Source organism: Coffea eugenioides, chromosome 11 (assembly GCF_003713205.1).
Source record: "Coffea eugenioides isolate CCC68of chromosome 11, Ceug_1.0, whole genome shotgun sequence".
In the NCBI taxonomy this organism is placed as follows: domain Eukaryota; kingdom Viridiplantae; phylum Streptophyta; class Magnoliopsida; order Gentianales; family Rubiaceae; genus Coffea; species Coffea eugenioides.
In genome coordinates, this window is record NC_040045.1 from 43,426,976 (window position 1) to 43,441,870 (window position 14,895).

A 14,895-nucleotide genomic window follows, 5' to 3' on the forward strand; every position below is an offset into this window, starting at 1 on the left:
TTGCTGACAAGCACATGGGTTCTATAGCATTTGTGACTAGTTCTTTGAGATAATTTCAGAGAGCTCCCCTAACGTTTTATTTATTTTTTTACTTAGCTCCCCTAAGGTTTGAAAAATTACACTTACCTCCCTTGATTTGATAGTTTTAGTAACAAAATCTTAAAATAAATTGATTCGGTCAAATTTTTAAATGAATACCCTAAAATGACCTGCAGTAATGAGTTTTAATTTTATGTCTATACCTACTAGTAGTAGTAGTAAGTATTTGATAAACAACAATAATATTAATAATAATTTATCATTATGATAGGATACTTTTGATGGTATTTATTATAGATTAAATTTATAAGATAGAAAAGAAGATGTTCAAATAATTCATTTAAAGTTTATGAATTTTTTGAGTAGTGGGATTTTGAAAATTTTAGATGTGATTTTGGACCATTTATTTTTTATTTATTGTTAATTTTGAGACAAAAAATAAAGATCAACAAAAACATTGGATTACTAGATATGACATTTGGTTACATTAAAAAATAGAGGTAATAGTGGTGATTGTACAGTTTTATTGGTAAAAAATTAAGAAAAGGAATAAAAAGAAAAAAATAATTTTAAATGGCATTCTAAATATAACAAGGAAATTTCATAAAAATATTTAAGGGTAGTATTAAATGATAAGGGAGGTATGTGTAATTTTTAAAAGCTCGAGGGAGCTAAATGAAATTGTTTCTAAAAAACCTCAAGGGAGGTTTCTGAAATTATCCCTAGTTCTTTTAGATGGCCAATAAAAAAGTCTCTGTAAAGTTAACTTCTCCGTATGTTTCCACTATTTGCATTTTTTGTTCTGTGTCGTGTCCTCTGACGAGGGCCATAAATTGCGGAAATACATGTGCTATAAAGCATTCCAATTGCATGTCAAATATATCTCATGAAACGACAAAGTGAAAATTGTGGTGGAAGTTCTCTAAAAACTCCAATGTAGATCAGCGCATTTCCCACTGTTTCTTCACATTTAAGCAGTGCAATTCTCTATAAAAAGAACTGGCCTCTGCAATTCTCTTTTGAAAAACGAACGAAGAGGATAGAAGACAGAACGTCAAGACGAAGTGGCGGCCTTTTCTTAATTAACGTGGTAGCTGTGTGCACCTCGCCGTGTGGCAACCGGAAACTACGTGCGTGCCACTGGAAGCGAGGTAAATTGTAGACGAATGTTTTCAGTTATAAAATTGCAATCTAAATTCAATATCTTGCCATTATTTAGATCTTTTGTATGGTAGCCGTTTATATACTCTCACTTAATGCATTGTACGAGTTATTGGTGACTAATCGTTCATATTTTACCGCTTCAAAGTGATAATAAATATTTTGAGGTGTTACGAATTGAGTAACCTGGTCGGATGGGTTTTTTGATATAGTACGGACTGGACTTCGTTAGGCTTGGATTGTTGTTTTATAACCTCTCACGTAATGCATTTATACATTTATATTAATATACATAATATTAATTATACATTTATACATATGATTTACATTTATAGATATGTCTCGACATAGGATTCAGAAAGCCTATTAAAGGAAGTAAATTTTTACTTTTAAGCATGCAGATACACAGGTTGTAATGTGTTGTTCTAGCTTGAGTGTCTTTGAAAACAATAAATAAATAAATAACATTTTTTTTAGGTGACGTATATGAAATAAAAAATAATTAAAACTTATATTTATGATATAAGTAAATAAAATTGTGTAAATAATCTATTTACTCAAAATGTATTGTTTGTCTTTTTAGTTGAATGAATTGAAAAAGTAACAGATATTTATAGGAATACATTCATATAATAACATTTATTTATAATTTATATATTTATTTATAGTAATAGATAATATAATACAATTATAATATATTTATAAGAGTTTTATATAAGTAAATAAATATATTTATTCATAAATATTTATAATTGTATTATAAATGCATAATGTATATTTATATAAAAATATATAAATTATAAATCACAAATATATTAATTTATACATTTATATAATATTCATTTATAATTATATGTATTTATAATAATATACATTTATACATTTATAAATATATTAGTATTAAAAGTTATATTGCCAAATACGTGCTATAAAGTCATATTGCATAGTATTCTATTTAAAAGTCATATTGCTAATTTATACTCCATAAAGCTACTTTACGTAATTGGTTTGAGAGAATGATGAAGTCTCTAATGGGACATGTCTGACCAATTACATACTTAATTTATGTCTAATGGGACATGTCTAGATTCCTGACATTTAATTTATGTCCAATACGCAAGTGGTATTAACACATTTATGGAATTGGTTATACTCATACAAAACATGCTTATATAAACATATATACAGCTATATACATCCCTTATCATGGCCTGGAACAACCGCCGTGGTGCTAGAGGACGCAATGCGGACCGCATGAGGCAAGATGAGGAAGATGAGGCCTTACTTCTTATGAGTGCATCGTTAATGTTAATGCATCCGTCACTTGCACACGTGGATAATAATCAACCACTTCCGCAACATGATGGTTCATTCACAGATAGGCAGTGGGTGGAACGCGTACTCTACGGTCATCATAGACGCTCAATAGACAACATGCGTATCACGACTGATAATTTCTTGCTACTGTCCAATATCCTTGTCGAGAGACAGTACGTTCCACACAATTACCAACAGCGCGTACCCATACAGGAGGCGCTTGCTATGACTTTAATGTTGGTCAGCCACAAGCATACGCACCGTGTGTTGGGGACTATTTTTGATCGATCCATCGAGACGATTAATCGAAATATAAAAAAGGTGCTCCGAGGCCTGTGTCTATTTGCAGCTGAAATAATACGACCGGGTGACCAGACTGCAGTTCATCCACGAATTGCAAACTCAACTAATTTTTATCCGTGGTTCAAGGTAATGTGGAAAGAATACTGATTTTTGGTGACTCTGTAGTACGATGATTCTATAAAGTTGATTATATATTTTTTACACATATTAGGATGCCGTGGGAGCGATGGATGGCACCCACATCTCAGCTTGTCCTCCGACAGGCGAGCAAATGGCATATACAAATCGGCACGGGTGGCAATCACAGAATGTTCTGGCAGTTTGTGACCATGACATGCGCTTCATCTATGTGTATGCTGGATGGGAGGGAAGTGCACACGATGCGCGAGTGTTGGAGTCAGCATTAGCATATCCGTCCGATTTTCCACTGCCGCAACCTGGTAAGTGATGGGTCCAATATTTCAAGTCAAGCATGTGCTATGCTTTATTACCACAACTCCTATTTTTTATCGCGTTTATTAATTAGAATAACTTTGTCAAATAGGCCAGTACTACTTAGTTGATGCGGCATACAGGAATGCTCCTGGTTTCATGCCCCCGTATAAGAACGTGGGGTCCGAATCTCCGTCAAAGACCTTGTTCAATACTCGACATTCGCAACTTCGCAATGTCATTGAGCGCACATTCGGTGTGCTTAAGAAAAGATTCAAATGGTTAAAGGGTCCGGTAGATAATTTCTATATGAGCACTCAAATCAGTATAGTCATTGCTTGTTGTGCGTTGCACAACTTTTTAAGGATGCACCAACCAGAAGATGCTCATTTTCAACGGTTTGAATCACAAGACGTGCACTTAAATGAAGAGCCAGAAATAGGCGGGCTAGTACCTCAGTCGTTCGCATTAAACGTGTCTCCTGCAGAGCTGGCGGAATGGAAAGCTAAACGAGACTACATAGCGACTCAAATGTATGCAGCACGAGGGCGACGCCGCCGTTAAGTGTTCATCGCATTAAGTAGGATTGTAATTGTCCCTAAAATATATTTTCCCATGTGTAGAATGTACTTAAAATGTCCTCGATTTCCAACTTCTAAATTAATCTGTACCGTTTGGGTATTAAGTATGCAATTGGTTTAGCGTAAACGTAGTATAAAATCAAAATTTTCGAAGTCAAAGTCAAAATTTTCGAAGTCAAAGTCAAAGTCAAAGTCAAAGTCACATGCTTAAATTCAATAATAAGCACCTGTCCAAACGCTAATTTACACGATTTACTTGCTATCCAAACGCCTATTTCATATTTACGCGATCTTAAAAAGTAACCTAAAAAATATCCCAAATAACTTACAATCCAAACAAACCCCTTATCAAGGCGTTGCATGCATCTGCTGTTAGGGGACACTCCGGCTAAGAGGTTGCCTGCAAAGGGTGCAAGCTCTGTTTTACTGGCTGGGCATTAAGAAAGACGTAATACAGTTTGTGAGATCATGTGACGTGTGCCAAAGGAGTAAGCACGAAAACGTCCCCTACCCCGGCTTGCTCCAACCACTACCGGTTCCTCAGCATGCGTGGTCCCAAATAACTATGGATTTCATCGAACAGTTGCCCTTATCTCAGGGGTTTAACACGATATTCGTGGTAGTAGATCGTTTCACCAAGTTCAGCCATTTTATGCGCCTTTCTCACCCTTATTCAGCTCAACAAGTGGCCACGGTGTTTCTTGATAATGTGTATAAACTTCACGGCTTACCAGAAGTTATCGTGTCCGATCGAGACCGAATGTTTCTTAGTGGGTTCTGGCAGGAGTTGTTCAAGCTACTGGGGACCAGACTTCGTTATAGTTCCTCCTATCACCCACAAACGGATGGGCAAAGTGAGCGAGTTAACCAATGCCTGGAAACGTATCTCAAATGTATGTGTAATGAGCACCCAACGCAGTGGAGTGTTTGGCTGTCGACGGCGAAATTCTGGTACAACACAAACTTCCGCACCAGCTTACAACTTTCCCCCTTCGAAGCACTATACGGGTACAAACCAGCTCACATCCCGTTGGGATCTTTCCACGACAGTGTGATTCCAGCTACGGCAGACATGGTGCAAGAACGACTACAGATCACGTCACTAATCAAGGAGAATTTGGCCAAAGCGCAGAATCGGATGAAACACTATGCGGACAAACATCGCTCCGAAAGGACTTTGCAAGTAGGAGAGTGGGTTTTCCTCAAATTGCAGCCGTATAGACAGAAGACTATAGCTATGCGGAGGAGCCTTAAGCTGTCCGCCAAGTACTTTGGACCTTTTCACATCATTGAAAAGGTGGGAACCATAGCTTATAAGTTACAATTACCACCCGGAGCTAGAGTCCATCTGGTATTCCACGTTTCGCTTCTTAAAAGAAAAATTGGTGACACTCAGACAGCTGTACCTGTCTTGCCCGAGCTTGATGCAACAGATCAGTGTTTGCTGCAGCCTGAGCAAGTGATGAAGCGTAGGGTCACCATGAGGGAATCTCAACCCGTGATACAATATTTGATCAAATGGAACCATTTTCCGGACTCTGAGGCCTCCTTGGAAGATAAGAGCTTCATTGATAAAATGTTTCCAGATTTCAAAGTTTGAGGACAAGCTTTCTTTATGAGGAAGGGATTGTCAGGGACCTAGGCGAATTATACCGTTTCATTCACTGAAGTCTGCGTTTTAGGAATAAGTCATTGGACCCAAAACGGTGCCGTGGAACTAATGCTGGTAGTTAGTTAGGTTAGTTCCTTTTGTTATTCACGTGTATTGATTTTCTACTGATTAGGCAGGTTATAAATAGTAAGCTTGTAATAGAATCAAGCTTAAGAAAAGAAATAACAGATTTGTTCTCTCTCTCCTGTTGACGTCTACTCTCTCCTCTCCCTCGCACTCTGTTTTTCCCAATTCTCCCTTCCCTCTCTCTATCCGTCTCAGCAATCTCCCAATTTCTAACTTAGGGCCCTGACACTTTACTGGGAGAGAGTCCCAATCTCGTTCCACACGATCCCAGCGGTTTCTCACCCTCCTTGCTTGGACGTATCATTACTAAGCTACGTAATCGGCAAATTGCTCAAATGGTCCTTCAATGCTGGCAAATCTTATTTTGTTAGTTTTTGAACTTTAGAATAAAGTAAATTATCCATCAACGTATGGTAAGTTTACCACATTCAAATTTCAAATTCTTCTTTTATACATTAACGGTGTATATATTATCAAGAAGATTAGATGTATGATAATGAATTTGATTTTGAATCTGAAATCTAAATTTTACACATATATTATGCATCTAAATATGACAGTGTTTTCAAATTTAAAAGATGGGTTTGATTGTAAAGATATACATAACTTAACTATAAGACCTAATAATGAGGTAACCCCAACCACTAAATTATTAGAAGACTCGTATAAATATAATAATATGAGTTTTTGTCGACATGATGAGCTAATATGCAGTCACACTTCACATAAATTAAGTCATGTGAAACCTTTACTAATCTTATTTTCACAAAATTTGACTTAGTGTACTAATTTATGCACATATATTCGAAAATTACCTGTCTCATTGTCAAGCAATTGATAAGAATAATTCACTATTGATTTTAGCAATTTAGTGGCAATGTGTCAATGCGATATTTACAGGACTAAAATCATAAATCTATGATAATCAATTTGATTTTGAATCTGAAACCTAAATTTTGCATATGTATTTCGCATCAAACTATGACAATGCATAAAAAATTTAGTTTCAAATTTAAAAGTTGGGTTTGATTATAAAAATATGCATACCTTCACTATACGACCTAATAATGAGGTAACCCCAACCCCTAAATTATTAGAAGACTCATATAAATACAATAATATGAGTTTTCGTCGACATGATAAGCTAATATGTAATTACACTTCACATAAATACTAATTTATGCACATGTATTCGAATATTGCCCATCTCATTGTCAAGCAACTGATAAGAATAGTTCACTATTGATTTTAGCGTCGAAGCGTCGCTGCAATATTTGCAGGACTAAAATGATAAATCTATGAAATTTGTTTCATGAAAGCTTTTAATATGAAAGTTGAAAGTAAAATCAAATATCCTGAGGAATCTAGGGACTACTATAGCAACTCTCCCATTTTTCAGCCCTGTATCTTGGGACCTTTGGCTTTTGCTTGTCATTATCATTTGGTCGCCACGTATACCAGTGACTGCTGGTCTGGCAACAGGGTCGTTGGAATAAGGTGCTGCTTCATCTTTTGGCTGCATCTCAAATAGTCATTCCATGGTGAATAGTCGGCACCAGACTAGGTTATTTTGGAGGGCAAACTTGAATACGTGTCATTCTGTAACAAATATTGGGAAAAACAAGGGACCTAAAATGAAAAAAAAAAAAGAAGATTATATTCTAGTTCAGCATTTATACTGGTCCTGCAAAGTTTTGTTGGGCATTTTGTGGCACTATCATGGTCTGTGCTGCCATGCCCATAATTTCATGACGTCAGAAAATTAAGCAAATGCTGATTGATCTATAGTTCTTTCCTTGTATATATATATATATATATATATATATAAGGAATTTGGTGTTTTAGTTGTTCTAGAAATCGTTGCATGAAAAGATCAACTATTGTAGCTAACGACAAATTATGAGATTTTTATTCATTTCATAAAATTTTCAAACTTTATCTTTCATCGTGATATGTGGAAACCTAATATACATTAGTTGTATTATTATCTACAGTGTACCAAACAATTGAAATTGGTGATTGTTGAGATGCTCGAACCTAAATCTTGTATGCAATTGGCAGATTTCTTGGTCATGTTCTTGAATTCTCGAGGTTTTTAACATTGTTTAATACTAGAAGAAAAGGAAACAAAAAATAGGCATACTTTTCTTGTAGAAATAAGTGGTTTTTGGTATCTCCAAATTCATTCTCGTCTTCTCTCCAAGTAATGGATAATAACAAAGTCATACCTGCAAAAGGAATAAAATGAAACACGACAGTAGAATTTACAACATCTGAATGGTATTGGCTTGCTTGTACACTGTGGAAAGGCAAAGGTGGGGTGAGTTAATGATAACTGGAAATTGAATTTTTCTTGTTACTAAACTTCGAGCGAATTCTCAATACGATGCACGAATTTGTTTCTAAAAGTTAACCAGTACCCCAAAAAAAAAAAAAAAAAAAAAAAGAAGCTAGCACAAACTTTTATTTTAAGGAAATCAAATTGAGATATCAAATCCCAATTAGTAAGTGTTTTTTAGCTCATTTGCCCCAAATCCCAATTAATAAGTGTACATTTCAATCACAATTGAAACTCCAAAATCAGCTTCAAGGTATGCATACAAATTTCAAAGTACTTATTTGTTTAACACAACCGGTATAAGAAAACAAATTTTCGTTTTTTTTTCCCTCTCTTTATCCATCATTAGCCTTTCTAAATGCTGCTAGCTCTGAACTTCTTATTAAGTTGGACCAAAAACAAAAAAAAAAAAAGAAAAAGAAAAGACTTTAATGGTTAAATTTCGTTGTCAAAGACTTGAGATTTTCAAGTCCACCAGTGAAAGTGAGATGAAAAGGGCCTTTTCAATTCAATGAGACAGATACTACAAGTTATATACTTAACTCACATGCATGCTAACGTGAATATGTGATTTATTAAGTTGAAAACAGATGAAATCTGGAAGAAGGCAACAAAACACAGTTTACATATCGCATAAATTTCGGCTTTAACTTTGTCATTCAATTGCCTTTTTCTTCAGATTAATGGACAATAAAAGAAATACATACATACTACCATAATCAACTTTAGAAAATTGTTTTTTGCTTTGAACAGTGAAATCTTCTACCTGTGCTACAAGAAGTAGAGATAATTAAACCACTGATGATGTGCTTATTATATCTATACTTTTACTAGGAAGACATTGCTATGATATTTTCAAGTGCATGGACTGCGCCATTGATGGGTCAAGAAATAGAAACAAGAAGTTGATGAGATATATATATATTTTTTCACACACTTGCAAATTTAGCTTACGAAGATAATCTACTCTAGTCTCTATCTCAACTCTGTCAGCGACAGGAAAATATTAAATGCAACAGACATATTATTTTCTTAGTTCAACGCGCCTGAAAACCTTATTTTCAGACATCTTTATAGCAAAAGACTTTTTTAGTAGATGAATAACAGTTCTAGATGAATGATAATTATGTAAAATTTGAATACAAAATCCAATTTTTGTACATGTGCTATATGAATCCAGCACTGACAGTGTGTATACTGCGTGTGCATGTAAGATTCACTCTTTTATCTTACACCTAATAATTTCCGCTTAGGCGCGCTACGCCACCACAGAAAAAGCTGTGCAAGATGGACAAAAAAAAAAGGGAAGAAAAAAAGAGGTAGTAATATAAATCGACTTGGAAGCTCTTTGATGCAGATCAAAACAGCAATGGGGTGACTGGAATGACCATTTTGCAAGACAAGTGGAAAAGTTTTAAGGAATAAGTTGATGGAAATTAATATTTAAGGACTTAACTAATGGACTTCTGGTTGAACTGCACATAGGTCATGCTCTGGTCATGCATCCGTGATCATATCAACCGGGAAACAATCCATATATTATAGACTGAATATTTAAGGACTTAACTAATGGACTTTTGGTTGAACTGCACATAGGTCATGCTCCGGTCATGCATCCGTGATCATATCAACCGGGGAACAATCCATATATTATAGACTGGTTTGAGACTAGTAAAATCTTTGTTTGTCTGTCTAATTACGATACTATATACAATGGCATACATGATATGAAGTATTAATGCATTCGTTTTTCCAATTCCCTGTGCCTTTCTCAAGAGATGACTTAAAAAATTAATTACTACACACCAGAGATGTATACTTTGATGGAAATTTAGTAAGAGTCTTGAATTTCAACCTTTCGTCTTCCCTCATGCCTCTCTGCCTCTGGAATAAGTTTGTGTTTTAAAACTCAAACCGGACTAGCTGGTCGAACACGGAACCGATCAAGTGTCCGGTCCGAGTTATGCTAAAAAACCGGGTAAGTAAAAACTCTGTCAAAAATTGGATTTGATCGGGTTTGACCGAAAAAACCGGATTTTTCGGGTCAATCAAGTATTTTTGAAAAAAAAACTCAAATTTTTTCAATATTATGTTTTGACCCCTAGATTGTTAAAAATTATTAATATACCTCAAATATTTCATACTTTATCAATGTTGTCTTACAGTTTGGTGTTATTTTTCAATTAAGTCCATAATTTCAATTCTAAAGTTGTTAATGCTCATTAAATAATATAAATTGCTATTTGATTGTTCTAATTTCTTTGTATTTTCTTGTTAAATATATTTGAAACATCAAATATATATGAATATATCTTTATTAATATTAACATGTTATTAGGTATTTTACATATAATATTTTAATTTTTAAATAATTTTTATTTATGACGTCATCCGGTTCAACTCCGATCGAACCCGGTTGAATCCATTGACTCCTGACCCCTGAGTTTGACCGAATCGATACTCGGTCCGATTCTGAAAACATAGGAATAAGTCTACATGAGTCAACGTAAGATGTTGTATTTGTATACAGCAAAATCCCATATGATAGGAGTATGTATTGGCTGTAAATTCAGACCGGAGCTGGGCTGAATAGATCTCAACACTGACTTTTACTAGTATTATTCCTATACCTGACGAGTGGAAAATTAAACCTCAATTTCCTGGTTATACGAGTCTGAAAACAAGCTGGAAGGTCCTCTATTATGTCCTTCTGATTGAGATGGCTTTTTGAATCTTGACTATCCACTTGTAGTTGGAATTCATTAATTTTTTTTTCTTCCAAAACAGCAACTTATATTTATAAAGATAATCATTACATCATGAGTTTGTACTGAGAAAATGCCTAGACAGACACATTTTCACATTAGTAATTAAGAACGTGGAGTTTTAATGTAGGAAAAAAATTATGCCATGTACAATCTTTGGAATGACTTCCAAATTGACTTTTTTTTTTGTTTGCCTCGATTACCTTCCAGGTAAACTATTCAACTGTAATTAAAAGACACGGCTAAGAAATTGTTTGCATGTGGTCGGCCCTCCATAGACCTTGTCGATAAATTTTGTCTGCATTTCTGCCAGTATCATTTGACTACAGACTATATATGGATCACCAAAACCAACTCCATAAACTCCAAAGCAACGACTCAAACCAACATAATAATACTTCAGAGCTTTGGATTTAGTTCCAAACATAAAACCTTCCATTGCAAAATATGGAACACTGCCGCCAGCAGAATACTCCACCATCTCCTTATCAAAATGCAACACCACCTACCCAGTATCCTTGCGCAGCATGCAAATCTCTCCGCCGTAGATGTTCCGACAAATGTGTCTTGGCCCCTTATTTTCCTTCCTCGGAACCATTGAGGTTCAACATCGTCCACAAAGTTTATGGAGCTAGCAACATCATCAGAAGGTTGCAGGTATAATGCATGCAGCATGGACAAAGCCTCTTTTTTGTTTTTTTTTTTTTTTTGCCCTTTTCTTCCTAAATTATGTGGGAATTGGGATGAGACAAATGATGGGCTTAAAGCCCTTAAACCCTATACAACTTAAGTTTGAAGGGGCTGAAATTTTCTGATTTGCATTGTTTTGACTACTTCACACACTGAATTTAGACCACACACAAAGTGAAGAAGTTACCAATAGATCGTCAAGTCTGCAAGAAGGACGTGTTGATGATATGAAGCCTCAGATATACAAAGGAAAGGAAGATGATATGATATTCTAATTTGGCATGAAATGAATTGATAAAGAAGGAAAATGTGGGCAGACAATTTTATTCCCTAACTTTGATACTATATGATGTCTCTTTAATCATCTTCGACTAAACTTTGTTGTCTGATTTACGCACAGCTCCATGCTTGCCACCTTTTTCTTGGATGCATGTACTACTGCAATTTTTGCGCATGTTACACATTTTTGCATGCATTATTTAAACTTAAATTGGTCACGTCCATTACCCTACAATTCAATGTGAGTGATCGGAACTAAGTTGCAAACCTGTATCATTAATTGTGAAATTGAAATTTTAGGCCAACGATTGAATAAATCATCATCAATTCTGAATTTTCAGGAACTTCCGGAGCCTCAAAGATCAGATGCTGTGAATAGCATGGTTTACGAAGCTGGTGCAAGAATCAGGGATCCAGTTTACGGTTGCGCTGGTACAGTGACCCTACTTCAGCAGCAAATTCTGGGGCTTCAAGAAGAGTTGGCGAAAGCGCAGGCCGAGATCCTTAATATGCAATGCCAGATTGCCAATTTAGTCTCGTTAGATTGGATGGAAATGTTTCCGTCGCAAGAGCAAGAAACCTTTAATTAATGTCTCGGGGCTGCAGCAAGATATTATCCATATATCGGAAAAACAGCCATGGGATGCCAGGGACACAACTAATTTTTCTTTAGAACAACTTTGTACACATGAGAAAGCTATGGGCATATGACTGGTGACCATATATATATCTATATATATATATATATAGGGCTGAAACTGATCAAAAGTTTGCAACGCCATTCTAATATAGTATATATTTAGGGTGCCTTTAAACGTTGATGTTTGAACGGGATTGGATACTTTAATAAATACATGTATGCCCATTGAGTGATCAGTGGTTCTTTGATTGTTAGAGAATACTGAATACTATTTTTCTCTTAGTTGATGGCAGTAATACAAGGTTTATGACAGAGTAATTTTCTCATTATTGCATTAACGAAACTTGCTACATTATTTTGTTACTGTATTTGCATCTAATAGGCAGCAAAAAGTACTAGCCTGAACCAGGGGGACTTCATCAATATCAGCAATTATGCAACTGTCCAAGCTATATTTGTGGGTACTAAAGTTTCAACCTAGATTAAGAATATCAATTGGTTATGATTAATGGAACTCATGTTGGGGTCTCATCTTTCATTTTACCTAATACTACAACCGTGGTAAAAATTAAAAAAAAAATGCTCATCTTTTCAACGAGTGGCAACAACTCAGCAATTGGCATACCCCAAAAAGAAAAGGGTTCTAACAAAATCACATAACAAAGTTCTTCAAATGGACTTCCCATGAATGAAATGATAATTCCCTTCAATCCAATCATCATAAACCCTTGTTTGCATTGCTATTTTTCTATAAAATATTTTTTGAATTTTTTAGAAATATTCCCTCGATATATTTTTTGGTCACGTTTTTACCTCACATTCGTAACGTCTAAAAAAAAAAGTGCTACTCTATTAATTTTTGAAAAAAATTTCAAAAATTCCAATCCAAATGGGCGTTGTGTATTCAGTTTGGACCTAGATCCATTGCATCGACCCAAATGGCCTGTGGTTTGCTGACCTTTCTTGATTTCACCTACACTGGGTTCCTTTGGTTGTTAGCTAGGCTTGGGAAAGAAAGTACACTCGTTGTACAAGAAGTCCAAAATTTTGATCTATAATCAATGGGCTCTGTCGTACTTTGTAGCCCTTTTGAAATTTCAAAAGATTAATATATAAAATTAGCAAAGTCCAGTGACCCAGTTGCATCTATTGAACTATTGTAATTTTTTAAATTTCAATTCATATCAACCTTTATGTCGAGTGACTTTTATTTTCTCAAAAAAAAAAAAAAAATTTTTTTTGCTTTGAGCTCTTAAAAGATTAATATATAAAATTAGCAAAGTCCAGTGACCCAGTTGCATCTATTGAACTATTGTAATTTTTTAAATTTCAATTCATATCAACCTTTATGTCGAGTGACTTTTATTTTCTCAAAAAAAAAAAAAAAATTTTTTTTGCTTTGAGCTCTTAGGCGGCCTAGCACATGGATCAGCAAGATACTAATTTCATGCACGCAATTTTCACACCCAAAAAAATATATAAATAAATACACCTGCTTGCAGTGCTTGCAGATCTTACTGGACCAAAGGGGTGCCTGGCACCATCCTTGAATTTTTTTCGCTGCCGGTGGGATTTGAACCCTCACCTACAGCCCAATGAGAGACTTAAGTCTCACTTGATGGCCACTGAGCCAAGCCCAGTGGTTAAATACACCTGCCTGCATGATAAGCACTCTATCTTTCCAGAAGAAACTAGTTTTGTACACATTCGTTGAATGGGAATTGTTTAAAAATAATAAATTATTTAGTGTAGTTTATAAAAATATTTGCATAAAATACAAACTTATTGTATAATCTATTATAACCTTTCTTAAATACATTACTATGTGCACATGGTTATTTAAAAAAGTCTTATAATGTAAATTTAAACATCTAATTCAGTGATTAATAATTCAAAAATGCAAAAAAAAAAAAAAAAAAATTGACGATATGATAACATTCAAAAACTTGAAAATAGGCAAGATCAATCTTGGCTGATCTTCTGTAAACAAAAGAATGGCCAACCCGTTACCAAAACATCAATTTTGGTACTTAATATAAATGGCTTAAAGGTTAATGTGAAAAGAAAAGAAACCGAATGAAGTATTAATAAAAGATCAGAATTCAGAATCAATCAAGTCATAGGAACATAGCAACCTTCTAAATCTATTCATGGCTAATAGAAGCAAAACGAAAATATAAGATGTATTTTGCTCTTAAGTAAAAAACATAAAAAATCTAAATAGTCTGATGTATATTGCATGACGTGAACTGCTATATGACAATGAACTTGATGCCTTGCCATTTATATAATCAGTGACACCTTCTTGTTCTTTAGAAGCTTTTTACCAAAGTCTAAAAAAAAACATTGAAAACTGCACAAAATTTTTTTAACCCCAGAAACCTAGAAAAAAAAAATTAGTACATTGTTGAAGACAATTAATAAATTGTCAAAGGCAATTAAAAAATCTTGTGAAAACACATAGTTTAAAAGGCCACTTCTAAATCACTAACCAAAAAGCAATATGTGTTCTACTTGAATTGAAGAGTGAATCCATAAATTGAAATAACAAATTAATTACAAAAACCTTGCCAGAAATAAAAACCAAACTGTAACTTTTGAAGACTTACTTA

The 14,895-nt window shown here is 34.6% G+C and overlaps 2 protein-coding genes across 2 annotated transcripts; both read left to right on the plus strand.

Moving 5' to 3' along the window:
* The first annotated feature begins 2,406 nt into the window (after positions 1 to 2,406).
* LOC113752649 (putative nuclease HARBI1) lies at positions 2,407 to 3,816 on the plus strand. Its single transcript, XM_027296740.1, has 3 exons — positions 2,407 to 2,946; positions 3,032 to 3,260; positions 3,365 to 3,816. The coding sequence occupies exons 1-3, from the start codon at positions 2,407 to 2,409 to the stop codon at positions 3,814 to 3,816; spliced, it is 1,221 nt and encodes a 406-aa protein (XP_027152541.1).
* Positions 3,817 to 11,121: 7,305 nt separating this feature from the next.
* Positions 11,122 to 12,233, plus strand: LOC113752650 (LOB domain-containing protein 11-like). Its single transcript, XM_027296741.1, has 2 exons — positions 11,122 to 11,331; positions 11,985 to 12,233. The coding sequence occupies exons 1-2, from the start codon at positions 11,122 to 11,124 to the stop codon at positions 12,231 to 12,233; spliced, it is 459 nt and encodes a 152-aa protein (XP_027152542.1).
* The last annotated feature ends 2,662 nt before the right edge of the window (positions 12,234 to 14,895 follow it).